The 27,804-nt window shown below is 43.9% G+C and overlaps 1 protein-coding gene across 1 annotated transcript in view; it reads left to right on the forward strand.

The window, feature by feature from the left end:
- The window catches only part of ankfn1 (ankyrin repeat and fibronectin type III domain containing 1), a 286,097-nt gene that overhangs the window by 104,706 nt on the left and 153,587 nt on the right, over nucleotides 1–27,804 (forward strand). Inside the window, exon 7 of the mRNA XM_046354362.1 lies at nucleotides 26,985–27,107. Coding sequence (XP_046210318.1) covers nucleotides 26,985–27,107 — 123 coding nt within the window. The remainder of the gene's footprint in view (nucleotides 1–26,984; nucleotides 27,108–27,804) is intronic.

The raw sequence follows: 27,804 nt of genomic DNA on the forward strand, positions 1-27,804 counted from the left end.
TTTTTTTGACGTTGAGTGTGAGGTTATTTTTCCGACACCACACTCTGAGGGCCCTCACCTTCTCCCTGTAGGCTGTCTCGTCATTATTGGTAATCAAGCCTACCACTGTAGTGTTGTCCGCAAACTTGATGATTGAGTTGGAGGCATGCATGGCCACGCAGTCGTGGGTGAACAGGGAGTACAGGAGAGGGCTCAGAACGCACCCTTGTGGGGCACCTGTGTTGAGGATCAGCGGGGTGGAGATGTTGTTACCTACCTTCACCACCTGGGTGCAGCCTGTCAGGAAGTCCAGTACCCAGTTGCACAGGGCCCAGGGTCTCGAGTTTAATGACGAGTTTGGAGGGTACTATGGTGTTAAATGCTGAGCTGTAGTCGATGAACAGCATTCTTACATAGGTATTCCTCTTGTCCAGATGGTTTAGGGCAGTGTGCAGTGTGGTTGCGATTTCGTCATCTGTGGACCTATTGGGGCGGTAAGCAAATTGGAGTGGGTCTAGGGTGTCAGGTAGGGTGGAGGTCGTATGGTCCTTGCCTAGTCTCTCAAAGCACTTCATGATGACGGAAGTGAGTGCTACGGGGCGGTAGTCGTTTAGCTCAGTTACCTTAGCTTTCTTGGGAACAGGAACAATGGTGGCCCTCTTGAAACATGTGGGAACAGCAGACTGGGATAAGGATTGCTTTAATATGTCCGTAAACACAACAGCCAGCTGGTCTGCGCATGCTCTGAGGACGCGGCTGGGGGTGCCGTCTGGGCCTGCAGCCTTGCGAGGGTTAACACGTTTAAATGTTTTACTCACGTCGGCTGCAGTGAAGGAATGTCCGCAGCGGGCCGTGTCAGTGGCACTGTATTGTCCTCAAAGCAAGCAAAAAAGTTATTTAGTCTGTCTGGATTTTCTTTTTGTAATCCGTGATTGACTGTAGACCCTGCCACATACCTCTTGTGTCTGAGCCGTTGATTTGCAACTCTACTTTGTCTCTATACTTCGCTTGTTTGATTGCCTTGCGGAGGGAATAGCTACACTGTTTGTATTCGGTCATGTTTCCGGTCACCTTGCCCTGGTTAAAAGCAGTGGTTCACGCTTTCAGTTTTGCGTGAATGCTGCAGTTTTCCGTGAATCCACGGTTTCTGGTTTGGGAATGTTTTAATCGTTGCTGTGGGTACGACATCGCCGATGCACTTTCTAATGAACTCGCTCACCGAATCAGCGTATTCATCAATGTTGTTGTTGGACGCAATCCGGAACATATCCCAATCCACGTGATCGAAGCAGTCTTGAAGCGTGGAATCAGATTGGTCAGACCAGCATTGAACATACCTGAGCGCAGGAGCTTCTTGTTTTAGTCTCTGTCTGTAGGCTGGAAGCAACAAAATGGAGTCATGGTCAGCTATTCCGAAAGGAGGGTGGGGGAGGGCCTTATATGCGTTGCGGAAGTTAGAATAACAATGATCCCTGGTTGGGCAATCGATATGCTGATAGAATTTAGGGAGTCTTGTTTTCAGATTAGCAATTTCAGAATGTCAAAATCCCCAGCTACAATGAATGCAGCCTCAGGATATGTGGTTTCCAGTTTACATAGAGTCAAATAAAGTTCGTTCAGGGCCATCGATGTGTCTGCTTGGGGGGGAATATATACCGCTGTGATTATAATCGAAGAGAATTCCCTTGGTATATAATGCGGTCAACATTTGATTTTGAGGTATTCTAAGTCAGGTGAACAGAAGGACTTGAGTTCCTGTATGTTGTTATGATCACACCACGTCTCGTTAGTCATAAGGGATACCCCCCTGCCCCTCTTCATACCAGAAAGATGCTTGTTTCTGTCAGCGCGATGCATGAAGAAACCAGCTGGCTGCACCGACTCCGACAGAGTCTCTCGAGTGAGCCATGTTTCCGTGAAGCAAAGAACGTTACAGTCTCTGTCTCCGGAGCCTGACCAGAAGACCGCTTCGTTTGCCCCTTTTACGGCGACGTTGTTTAGGTTCGCCGGCTGGGATCCGATCCATCCGCGTTCTACAATCTTTGTAAGAGCTTGTGACAATCAAGATCTGTACTGTTAATTAAGAGATTACTGTGCATTTTCCAGTAACTTAACACTCAGAGTGCCAGAATTCCAATCCTACTAGAATGGCCATGACGGTTTATATTTACATTTGATAAATACTCCATAAATTAGAAATTGCTAAATGAATGCATTTATTATGTTAAAATAGGCCATAGGAACCTCAGGACACCAAATGTAAATTGTAATCGGTCAGAAAATGTATAGATTTATCCAGAAGCGCATAAACTGTAAATAGTCAAATAAGATGATAGTCTATTTTCTAACTGTAAGAGAAGTTTCCTGCCCAGCTGGCCCGTCAAAACGACACCTAAACTACATTGAAACTAATTTCACACATAATAATTGACGTGTCTTTACTATCATTAAATTGAAGACTTCGTTTTAATCAAAGATTCTCCGTAATTAGTATTACGCGATCAAACTGATTAATCATGTAACTGTAATTAACTAAGAAGTCGGGGCACCAAGGAAAATATTCAGATTACAAAATTATAATTTCCTAACATAACTAGTCAGATATTTTATATCTGATCAAATAGTCTTCTGATTAATGAATGATTTACTTTAACTCACGTTAGTCTCATTCCAAACATCGTAAATTGTTGGTTATCTGCACAAACCCAGTCTTCACTATGAGTCATCCATACATCAATTGTTTTAAATAATTTATTTATTACTAACTAAGTAATTCACAGAAATGCATGAACAAACAAAGTCTATATGGTTACAAGAAATGATAAGGGAATGTGCTCTAGTGGGCTAAACCGGCATCGTGGCTTGGTGGACAAAACGGGGAGTGGGGGTCAGCTGAGAAGTCACTACAGAGTTGATCATTATAACAATTGAAATGCGAATCCTTTGCACATGAACTCTCACTCATTCGGGAACAATTGCAATCAATATATATATATATTTACGCTCAGTGTGTCGTCTTGATCGCTGGTGAAAAGTTTGTTTCTTTTGTAGAATTGTCTGTCTCTCCCTCTCTCTGTTGTGGTTAGAGTGGATTGTTCAGAGTGACATTCATTAATTCATTATAGAATGGATGTTTCGGCGGTTGTCGTTCTTCGTGTTCAATGATACCGAATTCCTAGCTGCAGACTAGTAATTAATATGAGACTTGTTCTTATTCTGTCGGTTTCGATAGTCTAAGAGTTTAACCACGTGGTATGGTTAAAAGATTCAGCAATGGTCTACAACCTTTGTCCCCTCGTAATGGAGGAAAACATGGTCTGGTGATAACTTCTCAAAGTTGGGTTTTATTCAGAATTGCAGAAAAGGGGCTGTCCCAGGATGCCTGACCCTAACTGGGCTCAGGGGCAGTCCTCTGATTTAGTTCAACTCAAAAGGGAATTGGAGTTTCCTTCATTAAACAGTCCAGAATCACATTGTAAAATTGTGTAAACAGTATCATACTCACTCATTCATCTTATACAACAATTAGATGTAAACCTCATATCTGAGGCTATTATATAAACAGCATTATGGTAATGTGGCCACACCGTCTCCCATGAGCTTCCCCAAGTTGTAACAAACGGACCAGTTCGTAGCTGGATTCTTCACCCATCTGTTTTACCTTCTCCGGAATATGAAATTTGTTCGGACTTCAAGTTCTGTGAGGTGGAAGAAATTCCTTTGTTCTCTATGAAAATTTGCTCCGTCTTTTATACTCTGTGGCCATGAGGCAGGGTCTTCTCCTCAGGAATTTACGACCTCTCTCTGACCACAGCAGCCTTTGAAGGAGGCAAGGGGGAGGCAGGGAGAGTGGGATGGGGCTAGCTGTACCCAAAGAGGGCAACGTCATGACATAATAGATGTGGCCTAAAGACAAGATTAAATAGTCTGATGGGTGATAGAGAATGAAGACTGATGACCTGCACAGTGTGCATTGACAAGGAAGGGCAGGAGCTTAACAAATTGCACTTCTTCTATATCATCCTACAGAGTACCCTATCAAAAAGAGCAGATTCCAACATTTCTAATACCCTATTTTTGCCAAAAGAACTCTACAAATTGCGCTGGTGGACTCCTTTTCAAAATATAACTTTTTCCTAGAATAAACGTGGTTCCATGCATTACTCATGTGAGTAGGCTCACGTGATAGAGTAGGCTCCATTTTCTTCTGTTATTCCATTATATACCTACTGTGTGTTGACTGTGGTAGGGCAGGGCCTGTGATGTCAAGTTGATTTCATTGACATGGGGCAGCCATAGCCTTGGCTACTAAGCACAGATATACAGTACCAGTCAAAAGTTTGGACATACCTACTCATTCAAGGGTTTTTATTTTGTACATTGTGGAATAATAGGGAAGATATCAAAACTATAAAATAACACATCTGGAATCATGTAGTAACCAAAAAATTGTTAAACAGATCCAAATATATTTTATAAAATATATTTTAGATTTTTCAAAGTAGCCACCCTTTGCCTTAATGACAGCCTTGCACATGCTTGGCATTATCTCAACCAGCTTCACCTGGAATGCTTTTCCAACAGTCTTGAAGGAGTTCCCACATATGCTGAGCACTTGTTGGCTGCTTTGCCTTCACTCTGCGGTTCAACTCATCCCAAACCATCTCAGTTGGGTTGAGTGATTGTGGAGGCTAGGTCATCTGATGCAGCACTCAATCACTTTCCTTCTTGGTCAAATAGCCCTTACACAGCCTGGAGGTGTGTTGGTCATTATCCTGTTGTAAAACAAATGATAGTCCCACTAAGCGCAAACCAGATGGGATGGCGTATCACTGCAGAATGCTGTGATAGCCATGCTGGTTAAGTGAGCCTTGAGTTCTAAATAAATCATTGACAGTGTCACCAGCAAAGCACCATCACACCTCCTCCTCTATGCTTCGTGGTGGAGATCATCCATTCACCTACTCTGCGTCTCACAAAGACACTGCTGTTGGAACCAAAAATTGCAAATTTAGACTCATCAGACCAATGGACAGATTTCCACCGGTCTAATGTGCATTGATTGTGTTTCTTGGCCCAAGCAAGGCTCTTATTATTGGTGTCCTTTAGTAGTGGTTTCTTTGCAGAAATTAGAACATGAAGGCCATGAACATGAAGGCCTGATTCACACAGTCTCCTCTGAACAGTTGATGTTGAGATGTGTCTGTTACTTGGGCTGCAATTCCTGAGGCTGGTAACTCTACTGAAGGTATCCTCTGCAGCAGAGGTAACTCTGGGTCTTCCTTTCCTGTGGCGGTCCTCGTGAGATCCAGTTTTACCGTGGCTGTAACAATGTGTGCTAAGAGTCTGGAAGCAAGTTCAGGGAGTGAGTGTTTTAATAATTAAACACAACATAATACAGAATAAGAAACACAAACAATGCACAGAGATGACACATGAACAGAAACAATAATGCCTGGGGAAAGGAACCAAAGGGAGTGACATAAATAGGGCAGGTAATCAAGGAGGTGATGGAAGTCCAGGTGAGTCTGATGTTGCGCATAACGATGGTGACAGGTGTGTGCAATAAGAAGCGGCCTGGTGACCTAGAGACCAGAGAGGGAGCACACGTGACAATAGCGCTTAATGTTTTTTGGGACTCTTCTTGAAATCTTCCAGATTGATTGAACTTCATGTCTTAAAATAAATGATGAACTGTCGTTTCTCTTTGCTTATTTGAGCTGTTCATGCCATAAATTGACTTATTTGTTATACCAAATAGGGCTATATTCTGTATACCCACCCCTACCTTGTCACAACGCAACTGAATGGCTCAAACACATTAAGAAGGAAATAAATTGTCACACCTTGGTCTTAGTATTTTGTGTTTTCGTTAATTATTTGGTCAGGCCAGGGTGTGACATGGGTTTATTTTGTTGTATTTCGTATTGGGATTTTGTAATTATTGGGATTGCGGCTGAGTAGGGGTGTTGCATAGGCTTGGCTGCCTGAGGCGGTTCTCAATCAGAGTCAGGTGATTCTCGTTGTCTCTGGGAACCGTATTTAGGTAGCCGGGGTTTCACTGTGTATTTCGTGGGTGATTGTTCCTGTCTCTGTGTAGTTTCACCAGATAGGCTGTAATTAGGTTTTCACGTTCTGTTTGTTGTTTTGCATTTGTATAAGTTATTTCATGTATCGCGATTCATTTATTAAAGACATGAGTAACCACCACGCTGCATTTCGGTCCGACTCTCTTTCAACAAACAAAGAACGCTGTTACAGAATCACCCACCACACACGGACCGAGTGGCGTGGTAACAGGCAGCAGGAGCAGCGAAGGGAGGACGTTATGGACAGCAGAAGCATGGAGTATACGACGTGGGAAGAAATAGACAGGTGGGCGGTCGACCCAGAGAGAGTGCCAGAGCCTGCCTGGGATTCGCTGGAGCAGTGCGAAGAGGGCTATAGGAGAATGGAATTGGAGAGGCAATCACGACGGCGCAGAGGAAAGCCCGTGAGTCAGCCCAAAAAAATTATTGGGGGGAGGTCTCAGAGGGAGAGTGGCTGAGTCAGGAGATAGACCTGAGCCAACTCTCCTTGTTAATCGTGAAGAGCCAAGGAGGAGACCAGAACCAGAGCCGGTGTTAGAGGTGAGCGAAGCAGAGACTGTGAGGGAGTTAATGGGGAAGGTGGAGTGGAGAGTAATGAGGGAGTTGATAGCTTGGTGCGTTAGGTACAAGATTCATCCGACGGAGCGTGTCAGGGATTTGATGGCACCTGGGTTAGCGCTCCAGACTCGTCCTGAGGTGCGTGTTAGTCGGCTGGTGAGAAATGTGCCAGCCTCACGCACTAGGCCTCCTGTGTACCTACCTAGCCTTTCACGTCCTGTGCCAGTCCTGCTCTCAGGCTCTCCAGTACACCTTCACCGTCCAGTCCATCCTGTGCCACCTTCACATACCAGTCCTCCAGGAGTAGCTCCCCGCACCAGGCTTCCTGTGCGTGTCCTCGGCCCAGTACCACCAGTGCCAGCACCACGCACCAGGCCTTCAGTGCGCCTCGCCTGTTCAGCACAGCCAGAGCCTTTCTTCCCTCCTGCGCTGTCGGAATCTCCCGCCTGTTCAGCGCTATCAGAGCCTTCAATCAGAGCCTTCAACCAGAATCTTCCAGATCCGCCAGCCAGCCAGGATCTACCGGAGCCTACTACCTGCCTGAGCTTCATCTCAGTACTGGGCTTTCTCTCAGTACTGGGCTTCCTCTCAGTACTGGGCTTTCTCTCAGTACTGGGTTTTCTCTCAGTACTGGGCTTTCTCTCAGTCCCGAGCTGCCCCTCAGTCCCGAGCTTCCCCTCAGTCTCGAGCTTCCCCTCAGTCCCGAGCTGCCTCAGTCCCGAGCTGCCCCTCAGTCCCGAGCTGCCCCTCAGTCACGAGCTGCTCCTCAGTTCAGTGGGGTTCTGGGTGAGGACTATTAGGCCATGGTCGGCGGCGAGGGTGGATTATCCCAGGACGCGAAGGGGAGGAACTATGACATTTATGGAGTGGGGTCCACGTCCCGAGCCGGAACCACCACCATGGACAGACGCCCACCCGGACCCTCCCTATGGTTTTGAGGTGCGTCCGGGAGTCCGCACCTTAGGGGGGGGGGGGGGTTCTGTCACGCCTTGGTCTTAGTATTTTGTGTTTTCGTTAATTATTTGGTCAGGCCAGGGTGTGACATGGGTTCATTTTGTTGTATTTCTTATTGGGGTTTTGTAGTTGTTGGGATTGCGGCTGAGTAGGGGTGTTGCATAGGCTTGGCTGCCTGAGGCGGTTCTCAATCAGCGACAGGTGATTCTCGTTGTCTCTGATTGGGAACCGTATTTAGGTAGCCGGGGTTTCACTGTGTATTTCGTGAGTGATTGTTCCAGTCTCTGTGTAGTTTCACCAGATAGGCTGTAATTAGGTTTTCACGTTATTTCATTTCGTTATTTCATGTATTTTCATGTATCGCGATTCATTTATTAAAGACATGAGTAACCACCACGCTGCATTTCGGTCCGACTCTCTTTCAACAACCGAAGAACGCCGTTACATAAATTCCACAAATTAACTTTTAAGAAGGCACACCTGTTAATTGAAATTAATTCCAGAGGACTACATCATGAAGTTGGTTGGGAGAATGCCAAGAGTGTGCAAAGCTGTCATCAAGGCAAAGGGTGGCTACTTTGAAGAATATCAAATATAAAATATGTTTTGATTTGTTTAACACTTTCATAGTTCGGATGTTTTCATTGTTATTCTACAATGTATAAAATAGTAAAAATAAAAAAAAATCCTGGAATGAGTAGGTGTGTCCAAACTTTTGACTGGTACTGTATAAAAGTCAAAACATGTATTCTGTTCTTTTGAAATAATTTGCCTTGTATCATGTTTCTTATGACCTTTGGAAACAAATTATTAATGGATTTCTTTGTGATTGTGTACTGTTGAATTCGGAAGTTTACATACACTCAGGTTGGAGTCATTAAAACTCATTTTTCAACCCCTCCACAAATTTCTTGTTAACACACTATAGTTTTGGCAAATCGGTTAGGACATCTACTTGGTGCATGACACAAGTAATTTTTCCAACAATTGTTTACAGACAGATTATTTCACTTATAATTGACTGTATCACAATTCCAGTGGGTCAGAATACATACACGAAGTTGACTGTGCCTTTAAACGTCTTGGAAAATTCAAGAATATGATGTCATTGCTTTAGAAGGTTCTGATAGGCTAATTGACATCATGGAAAATCAAAAGACATCAGCCAAGACCTCAGAACGTTTTTTGTAGACCTCCACAAGTCTGGTTCATCATTGAGAGCAATTCCCAAATGCCTGAAGGTACCACGTTCATTTGTACAAACAATAGTAAGCAAGTATAAACACCATGGGACCAAGCAGCCGTCATACCACTCAGGAAGGAGTTGCATTCTGTATCCTAGAGATGAATGTACTTTGGTGCGAAAAGTGCAAATCAATCCCAGAACAGCAAAGGACCTTGTAAAGATGGTGGAGGGAACAGGTACAAAGTATCTATATCCACAGTAAAACGAGTCCTATATAGACATAACCTTTGCAACTGCACATGGGGACAAAGATCATACTTTTTCGGAGAAATGTCCTCTGGTCTGATGAAACAAAAATAGAACTGTTTGGCCATAATGACCATTGTTTTGTTTGGAGGAAAAAGGGGGAGGCTTGCAAGCTGAGGAACACCATCCCAACCGTGAAGCACGGGGGTGGCAGCATCGTGTTCTGTGGGTTGCTTTGCTGCAGGAGGGATTGGTGCACTTCACAAAATAGATGGCATCATGAGGGTCTTCCAAATGGACAATGACCCCAAGCATACATCCGAAGTTGTGGCAAAATGGCTTAAGGACAACAAAGTCAAGTTATTGGAGTGGCCATCACATAGCCCATGTGTTAGCAAGGAGGCCTACAAACCTGACTCAGTTACACCAGCTCTGTCAGGAGGAATGGGCTAAAATTCACCCAACTTATTGTGGGAAGTTTGTGGAAGGCTACCCAAAACGTTTGACCCAAGTTAAGCAATTTAAAAGCAATGCTACCAAATACTAATTGAGTGTATGCAGACTTCTGACCCACTGGGAATGTGATGAAAGAAATAAAAGCTTAAATAAATAATTCTCTCTACTATTATTCTGACATTTCACATTTTTAAAATTAAGTGGTGATCCTAACTGACCTAAGACAGGGAATTTGTACTAGGACTAAATGTCAGGAATTGTGACAACCTGAGTTTAAATGTACTTGGCTTAGGTGTATGTAAACCTTCGACATCAACTGTATATATATATTTTTAAAGCAGACATTGGATATCCCTTCGAGCTGGGTTAAGTTTTTAATTACACTTTGGATAGTGTATCAATATACCCAGTCACTACAAGATACAGGCGTCCTTCTTAACTCAGTTGCCGGAGAGAAAGGAAACTGCTCAAGGATTTCACCATGAGGCCAATTGTAACTTTAAAACAGTTACAGAGTTCAATGGCTGTGATAGGATAAATATTAGGATGGATCAACAATATTGTAGATACTACGCAATCATAAACCTAATTGACATAGTGAAAAGAAGGAAGCCTGTGCAAAATAAAAATAATACAGAACATGCATCCTGTTTGCAACAAGACACTAAAGGACTACCTCAGAAAATTCACTTTTATTCCTGAGTACAAAGTGTTATATTTGGGGCAAATTCAATACAACACTACCACTCTCCATATTTTAAAGCCTAGTGGTGACTGCATAATGTTATGGGTATTCTTGTAATATTTAAGGACTGTAGAGTTATTCAGGATAAAAAAATAAACAGAATGGTGCTAAGCACAAGCAAAATCTCTGAGAAAAACCTGGTTCAGTCTGCTTTCCACCAGACACTGGGAGATTAATTTACATTTCAACAGGACAATAACCTAAAACACAAGGCCAAATATACAAGAGTTGTTTACCAAGAAGACAATGAATGTTCCTGAGAGGCAGAGTTACAGGTATGTCTTAAAGCTACTTGAAAATCTATTGCGAGACCTGAAAATGGTCAACAACCAATTTGACAGAGCTTGAACAAGTTAGAAAATGTTGCACTATCCACATGTGAAGAGCTCTTAGAGACTTACCCAGAAAGACTCACAGCTGTAATCACTGCCAAAGGTGCTTCTACAATGTATTGACTCAGGGGTGTGAATACATATTTAAAATAGGTATTTCATTTTCAGTTTGTTTGCAAAAAAATACATGTTTTCACTTTGTCATTATGGGCTATTGTGTGTATATTTTGTGTGTAGTCAGGCTGTAACACAACAAAATGTGGAATAAGTCAAGTGGTGTGAATACTTTCTGAAGGCACTGTATATAACACACTGTTGTTGTTAGAATCTTAATATCACAAACAGAACTGGAGTTATTGCCAGTTTTAGGAGGGGATGTCATTTCTCTAATGGTTTTTCCCAGCCTGCTCCCTCCTTCTCTGATAGTTGAATTTTTGGATTTAATTTAACTAGGCAAGTCAGTTAAGAACAAATTCTTATTTACAGGGACACCTACAGGGGAATCGTGGGTGAACTGCCTTGTTCAGGGTCAAAGCAACATATTTTTTCCTTGTCAGCTCAGGGATTCAATCTAGCAACATTTTGGTTACTTTCCCAATGCTCTAACCACTAGGCTACCTGTACCGTGCCCTGTTGATAATCACCCGATAATTGCCTTAAAACTGAACCTAAACTATGACAAAACGAATTTGTTTGTGGGAAGTATTGCAATCAAGTGACTAGTGACAAAGATTTGTGATTTAGGACAAGGAATAACAGCTAAATGAGCTCAAACCAGTGGTGGAAACAGTACCCAATTGTCATACTGAAGTAAAAGGAAGAATAGCCTAAAAGTATTTGGTTTTAAATATACTTAAGTATCAAAAGTAAACGTAATTGCTAAAATATACATACATATCAAAATTTAAAGAACACTGAACAAAAATATAATGGCAACATGTAAAGTGCTGGTCCTATGTTTCATGAGCTGAAATAAAAGATCCCAGAAATGTTCCATACGCACAAAAACTTATTGTTCTCAAATTTTGTGCACAAATTTGCTTACTTCCCTGTTAGCGAGCATTTCTCCTTTGCCAAGATAATCCATTCATCTGACATATGTGGCATATTAAGAAGTTGATTAAATAGCATGATCATTACACAGGTGCACCTTGTGCTCGGGACAATAAAAGGCCACGCAACACAATGCACAGGTGCCTCATGTTTTGAGGGAGCGTGCAATTGGCATGCTGACTGCAGGAATGTCCACCAGAGTCGTAGCCAGATCATTTTATGTTAATTTCTCTACCATAAACGTTGTTTAAGAGAATTTGGTAGTACGTCCAACCAGCCTCACATGTATGGCATCGTGGTTTGATGATGTCAATGTTGTGAATAAAGGGAAAGGGGGATACCTAGTCAGTTGTCCAACTGAATGTATTCAAGTGATATGTGTCTTCCGCATTTAACCCAACCCCTCTGAATCAGAGAAGTGCAGGGGCTGCCTTAATCAACATCCACAGCACCCAGGGAACAGTGGGTTAACTGCCTTGCTCAAATTACACATACCTGAAACCATCATATCAGATCTGACTCAGATCTGTGACATTATTTAGAAGCACGCTTTGCGCTTATACTGATGTGTAGGCTACAGATATTTTGGGAAATTTTCTTAATTGACCACGTGTCTTGCGGTTTGGGTATTTTTATTTGTTTTACCATTATTTTGTATTTGTTTTACCATGATCAAAATAAGCTTTTACTGTGTTTCAATTCACATGCTTTTTGTTTCATAGTTTTAACAAAGGCACTCCACTATTAAACTGTATTTTACATGTAGCCTACAGTAACATAAACTAATGAAAATGTTATTATGTTCTTTCAAATATTTACATTTCATATTTTAATGTTAGATAAGACCTTTATAAACACAACCAAAGGACATTGGCATGTAGACAGTCGTGAAGAGGGCACGACAACACCTTTTCCCCCTCAGGAGACTGAAAAGATTTGGCATGGGTTATCGAGACCATCCTGACCGGTTGCATCATCGCATGGTATGGAAACTGCTCGGCATCTGACCATAAGGCGCTACAGAGGGTAGTGCGTACAACCCAGTATATCAATGGGTCCAAGCTTCCTGCCATCCAGGACCTATATAATAGGCGGTGTCAGAGGAAAGCCTAAAAAACCCAAGTCCCCAGTCACCCAAGTCATAGACTGTTTTCTCTGCTATTCTACTGTTAAATGTGCATATGGTCATTTTGACCAGCATGGCGCTTTGAGGATGAAATGGTCAGAAAGTCTTTGTTTTATGATATTTATCTGAATGTCCTGCTAGAGTGTAAAATACACATATTTAGGAAATGTCAGGGACAGGTGGGTTTTTTATTGATATTAAGTTATTGAAATTGAAAACGGTCAGGTTGACCGTCTTGGCGGGTCTAGTGTTAATGGCAGTTGGTCACCGGGAAGTTCATGTTTAATTTTCAATTACTTACTGTTAGCTTGCTGGAAGTAGTTATTGTAAAATTCACAGTAACTTACTGTGGTTGATCTCTGTCACTCTCACTGACCTGATGGTGTGGTGGGAAGGTAAGCTTGCTGTCAACTTAGAGGTTGATCCCAGGTGAGGCTGGGTCCCAAGTGTGCTCACCACAAAAAAAGCTTAATAGTTTTCACCTAATGGTATAAGTGTTTTTGTAATCAGAAAAGTTAATTGAGCTACTGGCAGCAAGTTGCAAGTATGTTACTGTTCATTCTACAATAGCTTACTGACAGGTTGCCAGTTAAGGTATTAAGTTACTGTGAATTTTACAGCTAGTTGCTAATTAGGTAACACTAAATTCACAGTAACTTCCAGGCAACTAACTCTGCTAAATTACTCAAATGTAACATAACCATCAACCACTTAAACTATTACAACATGTTCACTGACAGTTGGCACAAATACATATATTAGACCACGCCCCAGATATGCTAATGAGCCCCACGTACATTTCAGAGTGCTAACTATTGGGTTGAAACAAGTACCCTTATACAACACTGTGGATATGTACTGAGTATACAAAACATTAGGAACACCTTCCTAATATTGAACAGCCTCAATTTGTCAGGGCATGGAATATGAGGTGTCGAAAGCGTTCCACAGGATTGCTGGCCCATGTTGACTCCAATGCATCCCACAGTTCAAGATGGCTGGATGTCCTTTGGTTGGTGGACCATGCTTGATACACATGGGAAACTCACCTTGCCCGGTGAGGGTTCAGTCTCCTCGCCGCCCAGATGTACTCCAGATTGCGGTGGTAAATCCAGATGAGAAAAGGGTGTTTAGCCCCCTCAAGCCATTGTCTCCATGCCTTCAGAGCCTTGACAACAGTGAACGGCTCCCGGTCCCCCACATCATAGTCTTCGAAAAGAAAGCACAGGGACAGAGCTTTGGTGGCGTGCCCGAGCGCTGAGAGAGCACGACTCCTATCCCAGCCTCGGACACGTCCACCTCCACTATGAACGCCAAAGAGGGATCCGGATGAGCCAACACGGGAGCCGAGGTAAACAGAGCCCTCAGGTGACCAAAAGCCCTGTCCACCTCAGCCGACCACTGCAGTTGCACCGGTCCCCCCTTCAGCAAGGAGGTAATGGTAGCTGCTACCTGATCAAAACCCCGGATAAACCTCCGGTAGTAGTTGGCAAACACTAGAAACCGCTGCACTTCCTTTACCGTGGTGGGAGTCGGCCAATTACGCACGGCTGAAATGTGGTGATTCTCCATCTCCACCCCTGAGGTGGAAATGTGGTACCCTAGGAAGGAGACGGACTGTTGGAAGAACAGGCATTTCTCAGCCTTGATGTACAGGTCATGCTCCAACAGTCGACCAAGCACCCTGCGCTCCATGGACACATTTTCGGCACGTGTAGCGGAGTATATCAGAATGTCGTCGATATACACCGCTACACCCTGCATGTGCAGGTCTCGGAAAGTCTTGTCTACAAAGGCCTGGAAGACTGATGGAGCATTCATCAACCTGTACGGCATGACGAGGTACTCATAGTGCACTGAGGTGGTACTAAATGCCGTCTTGCACTCGTCCCCCTCCCGGATACGCACCAGGTTGTAATGAAGAAGCACGCCCCGTGCATTGACTCTATCACACTGGCTATGAGAGGCAGCAGGTAGCTGTACCTCACAGTGATTTGGCTGATACCTCGATAGTCAATGCACGGGCGCAGACCTCCATCCTTCTTCTTCACAAAAAATAAACTTGAGGAGGCAGGTGAAGTGGAGGGCCGAATGTACCCCTGCCCCAGGGATTCGGAGACATATGTCTCCTCCTGTGACAGGGGATACAGGTGACTCCTGGGAAGTGCTGCGTCTACCAGGAGATTTATCGCACAATCCCCTCGTCGATGGGGTGGTAATTGAGTCGCCCTCTTCTTACAGAAGGCAAGAGCCAAATCAGCATATTCAGAGGGGATGGGCACGGTGGAGACCTGGTCTGGACTTTCCACCATAGTAACATCGACGGAAACCACTAAACACCTCCCCGAGCACTTTCGTGACCACCCCTTGAGAGCCCTCTGTTGCCACGAAATAGTGGGATCATGACAGGCCAACCAGGGTAGGCCCAGCACCACGGGAAACGCAGGAGAATCAATAAGGAAAAGACATTCTCTCCTTGTGACCCTCCTGCGTAACCATGCCCAGTGGAGCGGAGGCCTCCCTAATTAGGCCTGACCCTAATGGTCGACTATCTAGGGCGTGCACAGGGAAGGGCATATCCACAGGAACAATGGGTATCCCTAAACTATGGGCAAATGCTCTGTCAATACAATTCCCAGCTGCGCCTGAATCTATGAGAGCCTTATGCTGGGAATGCGGGAAAAACTCAGGAAAATTTATAAACAAAAACATGTGAGCAACAGGGGGCTCTGAGTGAGCCTGGTGCCGACTCACCTGGGATGACATGAGAGCCTGCTGAGAGCCTGCTGCCTCAACTCACAGAGGAACCTCCCCAGCACCGACAAGCAGTGTGCCCTCTGCGGCCACAGATGGTACTCGCCCTAAGCGCAGCACCTCCCAGCTCCATGGGCATCGGAGCGGTGGTGCTGGGGGATGGAACTGACAGGCCCCAATCAGGACGTCTGCGGGTAGCCAGCAGGTTATCCAGCTGCATGGACAGGTCCACCAGCTGGTCAAACGTGAGAGTGGTATCCCTGCAGGCCAACTCCCGACAGACGTCCTCACGCAGACTGCGCCGGTAGTGATCGATCAGTGCCCTATCATTCCATCCCGCGCTGGCGGCCAGGGTCTGGAAGTCCAAGGTGAACTCCTGTGCGCTCCTCGTCCCCTGCCTCAGGTGGAACAGATGTTCACCCGCCGCTCTACACTTGGCAGGTGAACTCCGTGTAATGGTCCAACACCGCTTCTCCTTCCCCCATACGGCGTTGGCCCACTCCAGGGAGTTCCCTGAGAGACAGGAGACGAGGGCGGACATGCTCTCACATCCCGAAGGAGCCGGGTGGACGGTCGCCAGGTAGAATTCCAGCTGGAGTAGGAACCCCTGCCATCCAGCAGCCGTCCCTTCATACTCCCTCGGGAGCACGAGCCGACTCCCACTGGGACCGGGTGAAGGAGGGGTGAACAGTGGTGCCTTTTGTAGTGGTGCCGGTGGAGGCGCTGGAAGAACTCCTCCTCTCTCCCATCGGTCCATCATCTGCAGCACGCGATCCATGGCGGTGCTGAGACGGTGCAACATGTGTCAGGACCCGGTTACGAACCCGGGTCTCCGGAGTGAGAAACAGTCACTTAACCAACTGAGCCACGAATAGTCGGCAGAACCCAGAAGATGAGGCAGACACAGCAGAACTTGACGGTGTATTTAATGAAGTAAAAAGTGAAGTCATTCAGGAAAACATGTAACTCCACAACCTCAAAAGGAATTCCACAAGAACAAAGGTAATCCTCCAAGACAAAAAGGTAAATCCACAAGGTGGTAGGTATAGCATAAAAAGCCTCAAAAGATACTCAAAAATAAATAAACAAGAACAAAAACAGAATTCCACAAGAGAGTCCACCGGGATCAACAAGAGTTCACAGAATACTAGGGCTGGGTGCTAACATACAAACACAGAGCAAAGAACTGAGGAAAACTAAGGGTTTAAATACAATCAGGGGAAATGAGGCACAGGTGCAAATAATAATGGGGATCAAGGGAAAACAAAAGGTCAAAAAGCACAATGGGGGCATCTAGTGACCAAAAACCGGAACAACCCTGGCCAAATCCTGACAACATGGTTGCATGCTGCTGGACGTGTTCCTCGACCACCAAAGGGGGGTTGTCTGCTCCTGCTGACTCCATGTTTGTGGTGCGTGATTCTGTAATGGTCTGTGTGTAGCTGGTGAAGAGGAGTCAGGCGCAGGACAGCAGAGATGAGTAACACAAGTAACTTTACGCAAATATTCCAATAACATGTCGTAATACTGAGCCCACAATAACAGACCGAACATACATAAACCAATCACGCACAAAAACGTTGGGGAAAACAGAGGGTTAAATAATGAACATGTAATTGGGGAATTAAAACCAGGTGTGTAAAACAAAGACAAAACAAATGGAAAATGAAAAGTGTCCCGAACAAGGAGTAAAAAGAGCCGAACATCCCAAGTCATTGTCCCTTACTCTTCCTTTATTGGCCCTTCAATAAACCCCGCCCCCAAATTTGGGTCAAACAATCACAGCGCTCCAGTGGTGTAACGGTCATCATTGCATGAAGATAGGTCGGACCAAAGCACAGCGTGGTACGTGTTCATGATAATTTATTTAAACTGAGCACTGAGACAAAATCACAAAATTGAAAGAAACCGTTCTGTCAGGTGCAGACAAAAAAAACAGAAAACAACTACCCACAAAACACAGGTGGGAAAAAGCTGCCTACGTATGATTCTCAATCAGAGACAACGATAGACAGCTGCCTCTGATTGAGAACCACACCCGGCCAAACATAGAAAAACATAGAAATTAAACATAGAATGCCCACCCAAGTCACACCCTGACCAAACCAAAATAGAGACATAAAAAGTTCTCCAAGGTCAGGTCGTGACAGGTGATTAGCAACTTACGCTGACCAAGCTGGAGTCCGATGACACAAACTCAAGTTTCAAACCCATGAAAGACAATGAAGGCAATTTTAAAAACAAAACTTTTTGGATGAAAACTTTTGTTTCAATGGTTAAATAATTATACAGTGCACCAGGGACAACTGTGATTCCTGAAATTCAGAGCCTGTTGGAGTATTTTTTAAATCCTAAATGACACTTTTGTTGCATTGTTTGTTAGCTGGTTAACTATAATAATAATAATAATAATATAATATGTAATGAACTATAGTTCTCATTCATCACCATTGAAAACATTGATAACTCTAGCCAGCTAGCCAGCCAGCCAGTGACTATATCTTGTTTTCACCAAATGTATGTTAGCTAGTTAAGTTATATAATGAATATGCTGTAACTTGAAGTGCCACACACACTACTGCTTTCAACAGCAGTAGCGGTGCGTGGGTAAAATCACTGGAAGCCAAGAAATAATAGCCATATTACAACCTATGTGTTGTGATAATTGCGTTGTTTGGTCTATAATAACCTGTTAGTTCATATGCCATGCAACCATGATATATAGGCCTAATGCCGAGACAATGAGAAGACCCAGTGACAGAATCAATTCAACCACACCTTTGTTTCATCACAAAACCGGAGAGCAACATCTGTCCGGAGGAAGTCCACAAAGCATATTGCATGTAACAAACAGTTACATGACCTACAGCATGACCTACAGCAACGTCATATCTGCTTTACTTAGTCTAATACAGTGACAAATAAAATATACCAAAAACCATTTAGTCCAGTCAACATATACTAAATATGATGTGGCTTTCAATGGTACTGATTTCTATGTGTGTGTGTGTGTGCTTGCAAGTAGAAAAAAAACATGTTTACCTACCCTACTCCTCTCCTTCATATTACCGAAACGGTTTATGACTCTTTCATACAGTACACGCTTTACGTTTTTGTTGTTCTAGGCTGCCTGGCTAAAATGCTTGCTCTCTAGCCTAACTTCTTTTCATGTGCAATGATGAGCCAGCTAGTTAACATTAGCCTTCTAGGCAAGGGGCACAACAATGTATGAATTAATGATTGGATCAGAATCGCAGTTATAATCATTCGCCAGTACGGAGAATGAAGTAAAACCCAAGTAAAAATCCCTATCTCCATCCATGGTTAGTTTTAGTTAGCTAGCTAGCCACTGGAAGGACAACAACACAACGAGATGCAATAATTCAAGTTATTTTCTGTCAGTGATGCTTGGTTTTTTATGTGTTGTGATTGGAGTGAAGCCAAATCCAAACTGGCTTCCCTTGAAACATATTTTTGGTTTGCCAGGACCATTCACAGTTGAGCTTGCTCAGTTTAGCTTAACGCTGATTGACTATTATTTTATATTAAAAAAAAACTATCAAGGGAGGCCAAATTCTTGCAGGCTTCCGTTGCATTCAATGCTACTGGCGGCAACAATATCATCCTATTTTTTTGACCAGACAGCATCAGATAGATGGGCTACAGAGACAGCGAGGCGCTGTTTCGCTTGCACGGTGAGATACAGTACATTCAGCCTCTAGCAAATTCTAAAACACAAAGAAAAAAGACGAAAGATACATTATTTTATGTGTTTTTCTTTATATTATTTTCTGGGAGTCACTGAGGAAAACTGCATTCTGTGACCACTGACGATACAAAAGGCACCCAGTAGGACGCCCAGATCTGTCAAAAAACACCCCTTTGATGATACAATGGATAATTACCAACCAATCATGACCACGGTCGTTGGCTGCAAAGGCAGGGGGTGGCGTGCGTGCGTTCGTGTATACGTGTACAAAACCCTTTCCTATCTGTCAGTCTCAATAACAGCACTTTACCAGTGATATTGTGCTGCAGGTCAATTCCAATGAACGTCACATTCTATATTAGTCATACAGAACAGCCTATTGGAACCGGGCGCCTCTCTAGTGACATACTCTATGACATCAGTAAACTTTTTATGGCTGGTATACTGATGTTGTTGTACTTTTTATGGTATTGTGAATATTACTGTTCAGCTTTTGAGTTCGTTCTGTTCCCACTGCTTTGCTGTTTTGCCATGCTTGCCTGCATGTGTATGTTGTTTGTGTGTATACCCCCCTATGTGTGTTGCACAGCTTGACTCATGACCCGCAGTCCCCGGATGAGGGGTGGGTTGAATGAAGATAGAACCATTCCTTAAAAAAGGTGCCATTATTGTGCAATTTCTCTTTCATTGTTTGTAGGCTATCTGGCATTAGTGCCAAATAGCCCACACGCCAATCACAAAATGCTTTTGGGAATGGGCAGAAAACGTATATCAACGGAGGCAAAAATGACAATGTCTGAGTTTAATTCAATAAGAGAAAAGCTGCGAAATGGAGGCTAGGGAGGGACAGAAAAATGATGTTTAGTTGTGTGTGATCATTGTGAGGCGCTATACAAATTTGACAGTCACAACATGAGGATTTCAAGTAGGCTTATGGCACGTCAAGGGAACTGTAGCCTACTGTTCAGATGGCTTAAATGGAAACTGAAATCTGGACACTGACTGTAGGTCTATAACCTCTCACATAGGCATAATATGAACTCCTGCAGAATTAAGCATTTCTTGCAGTAAAATTATACACCAAATGTAGGAACATTTTTGACTCTGGAACAGGAGTGGAGAAATATGTCCAGTTATATACCGTCTGTGGAGGTGCTATCTTTATCAACATCATAAAAGCTGATAGTATTTCATCCACATAAAATATGCATCTGAGTCAAACTAAAATCTTATCAGAAACATGTTGGGTCGTTTTCACAGCTTTCTATTTCCTTACAACCAGTCAAACCGATTTCTGTACAGAAAGTCTTTCCCATTTGTTGTTTCGTATTGCATTTTCTCCCCAGTCCCTAAACGTCTTTGCTCCGCAAAAGAAGCACAGATGATAGAGAGAAATTTACCGATGTCAACTAGATTGATGCTTTCATTCTATCGATTTATGATATTCTCGTGAGCAATGGTTTATTTAGTCTTCTAGAGCAATATGTAATGACAGAAGAGAAGCTACATGTATCTAAGTGTAGAGAAGTTGACAAACAAATAGCCTACCAAAATGTTTGAAATGACAGGGCATTCGGAAAGGATTCAGGCCCTTTCACTCTTTAATTTTGTTACTTTACAGCCTTATTCTAAAATGGATTAAATCAATTTTTACCTTATCAATACACACAATACCACATAATGTAAATGTAAAATAAATAAATAAATAATCAAATAACATTTGCATAAGCATTCATACCCTTTGCTATGAGGCTCGAAATTGGTACTCAGTTGCATCCTGTTTCCATTGATCATCATTGAGATGTTTTTACAACTTGATTGTAGTCCACCTGTGGTAAATTCAATTGATTGAACATGATTTGGAAAGGCACACACCTGTCTATATAAGGTCCCACAGTTGAGAGTGCATGTGAGAGCAAAAACTAAGCCATGGGGTCGAAGGAATTTTCCGATTGTGTCGAGGCACAGATCTGGGGAAGGGTACCAAAAAATGTCTGCAGCATTAAAGGTTCCCAAGAATACAGTGGCCTCCATCATTCTTTTGAGGAAGTTTGAAACCACCAAGACTCTTCCTAGAGCTGGCCAAACTGAGCAATCGGGGGAGAAGGGCCTTGGTCAGGGGGTGACCAAGAACCCGATGGTCACTCTGACAGAGCTCTGTGGAGATGGGAGAACCTTCCAGAACGACAACCATCTCTGCAGCACTCCACCAATCAGGCCTTTATGGTAGAGTGGCTAGACGGAAGCCAATCCAGTAAAAGGCTCATGACAGCCCGCTTAGAGTTTGTCAAACGGCAACTAATAGACTCTCAGACCATGAAAAACACGATTCTCTGGTCTGATGAGATTGACCTCTTTGGCCTGAATGCCAGGTATCATGCCTGGAGGAAACCTGGCACCACTCATCACCTGGCCAATACCATCCCTATGGTGAAGCATGATGGTGGCAGCGTGCTGTGGGGATGTTTTCAGTGGTAGGGACTGGTAGACTAGTCAGGATTGAGGGAAAGATGAACGGAGCAAATTACAGAGAGATCCATCGGGACTCCGCAATACTGGCCTTCTAGGCAGGAGTTCCTCTGTTCAGTTTCTGTGTCCTTTTGCCGATCATAAAACTCTATTTTTATTGGCCAGTCTTTTGTGTTTTGCGGGTACTATATAATGAAGCTGCCAGTTGAGTACTTGTGAGGCGTCTGTTTCTCAAACTAGACACTCTAATGTACTTGTCCTCTTTCTCAGTTGTGCACCGGGGCCTCCCACTCCTCTTTCTGTTCTGGTTAGAGCCAGTTTCCGCTGTTCTGTGAAGGGAGTAGTACACAGCGTTGTATGAGATCTTCAGTTTATTGGCAACTTCTCGCATGGAATAGCCTTAATTTCTCAGAACAAGAGTAGACTGCCGAGTTTCAGAATAACGTGTTTTTTTTCTGGACATTTTGAGCCTATAATCGAACCCACAAACACTGATGCTCCAAATATTCAACTAGTCTGAAGAAGGCCAGTTTTGTTGCTTCTTTAATCAGACAAGAGTTTTCAGCTGTGCTAACATAATTGCAAAAGGGTTTTCTAATGATCAATTAGCCTTTTACAATGATAAACTTGTATTAGCTAACAACGTTCCATTGGAACACAGGAGTGATGGTTTCTGATAATGGGCCTCTGTTCACCTACGTAGATATTCCATAAATAATCAGCCGTTTCCAGCTACTACAGTCATTTACAACATTAACAATGTCTACACTGTATTTCTGATAATTGGCCTCTGTACACCTATGTAGATATTCCATAAAGAATCAGCCGTTTCCAGCTACAACAGTAATTTACAACATTAACAATGTCTACACTGTATTTCTGATCAATTTGATGTTATTTTAATGGACACAAAATTTGCTTTTCTTTCAAAAACAAGGACATTTCTAAGTAACCCCAATATTTGGAACGGTAGTGTATCTAAAATAATTCAGTACCCCTTGTCCAAAAATTGTTCTGCTGTCTCAGACGGCATTTTCTGTATTAGCGGGGCGAGAACGGGCCTCTGATTTTCACTTTATCACATTTAGTAAGGCAGTTATGGATGGGTTATTGGCAATTGCAGGTGGGTGTGGGTGAACAAACAGCTGATCTGCGCACTACTTGTGTGTGTGTAAATGTGTGTGAGAGTGTGAGTGTGGGGATTTTCCATGGTCAGCTCCTGACCAAAAGATTAGCTAATGGTATAGTAATAATTAATAATAATAATAATTGCCATTTAGCAGACGCTTTTATCCAAAGCGACTTACAGTCATGTGTGCATACATTCTACGTATGGGTGGTCCCGGGGATCGAACCCACTACCCTGGCGTTACAAGCGCCATGCTCTACCAACTGAGCTACAGAAGGACACCCAATAGTGTGTGTGCGTGCGTGTGTGAGATTGTGAGACAGGGACAAGAGCAGGACCTGTCTATAACCAGCCTCCTTGGGACTGACACATAGATAGTTAGACAGGCCTTTTCTGCCTAGGAGTAAACCTGCTGATTTGGAAAGGAATATAAAACCCTTATGGGCCAACCCTTTTTTTAATACCCAAATCTAACTGCCTGTAGCTCAGGACCTGAAGCAAAGATATTCTTGATACCATTTGAAAGGAAACACTTTGAAGTTTGTGGAAATGTGACATTAATGTAGGAGAATATAACACATTAGATCTGGTAAAAGATAAACACATGTTTGTTTCTTTGTGTTTTCATTCTTTTTGTATCATCATCTTTGAAATGCAATATAAAGGTCACAGTGTACTATTGCAGGTTAGGTCCAATTTCGGCCAGCAGATGGCACCAGTGTATGTGCAAAGTTTTAGACTGATCCAATGAACCATTGCATTTCTGTTCAAAATGTTGTCTCAAGACTAAACTGCCCAAATGTGCCTAATTGGTTTATTTATACATTTTCCCGTTCATAACTGTGCACTCTCCTCAAACAATAGCATGGTATTCATTCACTGTAATAGCTATTGTAAATTGGACAGTGGAGTTAGATTAACAAGAATTTAAGCTTTCTGCCCATATCAGATATGTCTATGTCTGTCACGTCCTGACCTTAGTTCCTTTTTTATGTCTCTGTTTTAGTTTGGTCAGTGCGTGAGTTGGGGTGGGCATTCTATGTTGTGTGTTCTAGGTTTTGTATTTCTATGTTTGGCCTCGTATGGTTCCGAATCAGAGGCAGCTGTCGATCGTTGTCTCTGATTGAGAACCATACTTAGGCAGCCTGTTTTCCCACTATGATTTGTGGGTAGTTGTTTTCTGTGTCTGTGTTTTACCATACAGAGCTGTTTCGGTTTTCATTTATTTCTTTTGTATTCAGTGTTTGGTTATATTTTATAAAAATATGGACACTAACCACGCTGCGCATTGGTCTGATCTTTCCTACTCCTCCTCAGAAGAGGAAGAAAACCGTTACAATGTCCTGTGAAATGTTCTTGTTACTTACAACCTCACGCTAATCAGATTAGCCTACGTTAGCACAACCGTCCCGCGGGGGGACACCAATCCTTTAGATGTTTTAAATGTCTTTAGTGTCTTTAAATGTATTACAGGGAAATCAAGGAGAAGGGTGACATTAAAAGGATGACTATTATTTGACATTCAATATATTCACATTTATTCACATTTTAAGACATTTCGCTTTGGACCTATACGGTCTGGTTTTTGCCAACAAACATATTCCTGCTTCAATGTATTATTTATGATACTTTGTTAGTCAGGGTCTTAGGATTTTGTGTGTGTGTGTTTGTTTTATTATGCTTGTGGGGACCAAAAAAGGTATTCCCATTCAAAATCCTACTTTCCCTAACCATAACCCTTAACCCCTAACCTGTAAAATGAAACATGACCCTAACTCCTAAACCAAAACCTAACTTTAATTTTAACCCCTAAGCCTAAAATAGCCTTATTCCTTGTCTGAATTGTCCTTGTTTTACTTCTGGTCCCCACAAGGACAGTAAAACCACACGCACACACACACACACACACACATACACATACACTCTCTCTCGGCAGGTAACCCAGTTTCTACAGATAATCGAGAGAATGGAGATGAGCGTGCGAACAACAGCTCCTCTCCTCCTTTCCCTCTCATCTCCTCTCCTCACCTCCTCTCCCTCTAATCTCCTCTCCCTCATCTCACCTCCTCTCCCTCTCCTATCATTGTATTTCCTCTACATCTCCTATCCTCTCCTCTCCCTCTCCTATCCTTTCCTCTTTCTCCTCTCTCTCCCTCTCTCTTCTCTAATCTCCTCTCCCTCTCCTCTCCTATCATCTCTCTCTCTTTCTCTCTCACCTCTCCTCTCCCTCTCCTATCCTCTTGTCTTCTCTCCCTCTCTTCTCTTATTGCCTCTTCCTCTCACCTCATCTCCCTCTCCTCTCCCTCATCTCCTACCCCTCTCCTCTCTCTCTCCTATCATATTGTCTCCTCCCCCTCTCATATCATCTCCCTCTCCTATTCTCTTATCTCCTCTCCCTCTCTTCTCCTATCCTCTCATCTCCTTTCACTCTATCTGTCCTATCCCTCTCATGTCTTCTTTACCCTCTCCCTCTCATCTATCTTCCTCTCTCCTCTGCCTCTCTCTCTCTTCTTTCCCTCTCCCTCTCCATCTCCTCTCTCTCCTACCCCTCTCTCTCTCTCTCTCTCTCTCTCTCTCTCTCTCTCTCTCTCTCTCTCTCTCTCTCTCTCTCTCTCTCTCTCTCTCTCTCTCTCTCTCTCTCTCTCCGTCTCCTCTATCTCTCATACCCCTCTCCCTCTCTCTTTCCATCTCCTCTATCTCTCCTACCCCTTTCCCACCTGCTCACTCACATGCTCCACTTCTTCCCTCCCCCTCCAACCATCTCATAACAGGTGTCCTCCCCTCCACCCATCTCTCCCCCTCTCTGCTTCTCCCCCTCTGACAATGTCATCCCCATCTCTCCTTTTCTTTTTTACAATAATCTGTCCTTCTCCTCTCCCTCTCTCTCCATCCCCCTTCTGTAAAGCAACCCCATTTTTTTACTCAGTACAGTATGTGTAACGGCTGCCAACAGTGTGTGTGTGCGCCCAGCATCCCTCCGCTCATCTCTAGGCACCCACTCTCCGTGTGTGCTCAGTGTTCACCTCCCCAACCCCCCTCTCACATTATCCTCTCTCTCTCTCTCTCTCTCTCTCTCTCTCTCTCTCTCTCTCTCTCTCTCTCTCTCTCTCTCTCTGTCTCTCTCTCTCTCTCTCTCTCTCTCTCTCTCTCTCTCTCTCTCTCTCTCTCTCTCTCTCTCTCTCTCTCTCTCTCTCTCTCTCTCTCTCTCTCTCTCTCTCTCTCTCTCTCTCTCTCTCTCTCTCTCTCTCTCTCTCTCTCTCTCTCTCTCTCTCTCTCTCTCTCTCTCTGTCTCTCTCTCTCTCTCTCTCTCTCTCTCTCTGTCTCTCTCTCTGTCTCTCTCTCTCTCTCTATATATATATATATCTATCTCTCTCTATCTCTCTCTCTCTCTCTGTCTCTCTCTCTCTCTCTCTCTCTCTCTCTCTCTCTCTCTCTCTCTCTCTCTCTCTCTCTCTGTCTCTCTCTCTCTCTATATATATATCTCTCTCTCTCTCTCTCTCTCTCTCTCTCTCTCTCTCTCTCTCTCCCTTTCTCTTGCAGGCTTTCCCTTCTCCCTTCAATGCGCTCCTCTGTGTGGGTGCGTGTTTGTGTGTGCAGCTAAAGCGAGATGCTTTTGCTTACACAGAGCTGCATTGAACAGGTGCTCAGTGCTATCAGCATAGCTAGCCTGAGAGGAATACAGAGACAGGCTACAGAGTAGGAACCAGAAAGGAGCTACGCTGCTCTGAAACTGATCCAGGATAGAGCACCTCTTTGGGGATGCACGTGTCTGAGCGGGCCCCTTGGAGAATGAATCTCTTGAACTTGGAGGGTCTACACTGGCCAGGGTTGTGACACACTGCCCTGCTCGGCAGGGTTTCCTGGAACTTTCAGAACGGGATGGACTAAGATTTATTTACAACTTGGATGTGCTCCAGAGAGGGACTCAGTGTGACTGAGACAGCCAGGAGAGAGCTTCAGATCTGGGCTACACTTACCTTAGTGGTACCGGCATTCCTTAGAACTCAGTGAGAGAGAAAGACCTACTGTACTCTCCTCTCTTTCTCTGTGAGATAGAGAGACATTGAGAGATTTGCCTGAATGTGACTTTTGCTTCTCATCTGGACTTAACCTCTCCTCTCAAGGGTACCATTCAGGACTGACCTCCATCTCCCTCCTCTCCTACTCTCGTCTCCCCCCTCTCCCCCTCTGCTCTGCAGCTCGGAGAGTAAGATATCTCGCCTGGCTCAGAGGTTGAACCAGAGACCAGGGGATGCTCTGATAAAGGACTTCAGACAGTTGCTCTACACGGGCTCACCACGCACGTCTCACAGCCTGGACAGGTACAACTGCTGAAGCCACCGCACACACACATACAGGTGAACACACACACGCACAAAGCACAGACGTAAGAACACACACATGCAGATTCCCACACACGCAGAGATGCATTGGCGCGTGCACCAACACATATGCAGATGTGCGCACACAAACACACACACACAAACACACACACACAAACACACACACACAAACACACACACACACATCAGATGATCAGATCATCAAACATCAGATAATACACTACATCAGTATGTGTGGGGTCAGTATACATCTGCTGTGCTGTCAGCTGATAATTGATCTGTTGAACTTGGTGAGTGAGAGATGTAGGCTATATAAAGGGGTAGGTAATTAATGTACACTGTACGACTGCTGCTTCAGCATTCCTGGCTGTAAGAATAATATACTTTTTTTGGTTTCGCTCATACAGTATCGATTGAAGCTGAAGATATCCTCATATCCCTCCCTTTCTCTCTCCTCGTTCCTTCTCTCTTCTCTGCGCAGAAACACATTAGACTGACTTGACTTCTGCTGCTGTTACTGTAATTTCTCTCCATCTTTATGTTCCTGTCTTTCTCAAACTGTTCTCTCTTCTCCCCCGTTCTTTCTCTCTCGCTACTCTCTCTCTCTCTCTCTCTCTCTCTCTCGTTCTCTCTCTTTCTCTCTGCTTTGCGCAGAAACAGATTACACTGACTTGAC

Source organism: Oncorhynchus gorbuscha, linkage group LG06 (assembly GCF_021184085.1).
Source record: "Oncorhynchus gorbuscha isolate QuinsamMale2020 ecotype Even-year linkage group LG06, OgorEven_v1.0, whole genome shotgun sequence".
Classification (NCBI taxonomy): domain Eukaryota; kingdom Metazoa; phylum Chordata; class Actinopteri; order Salmoniformes; family Salmonidae; genus Oncorhynchus; species Oncorhynchus gorbuscha.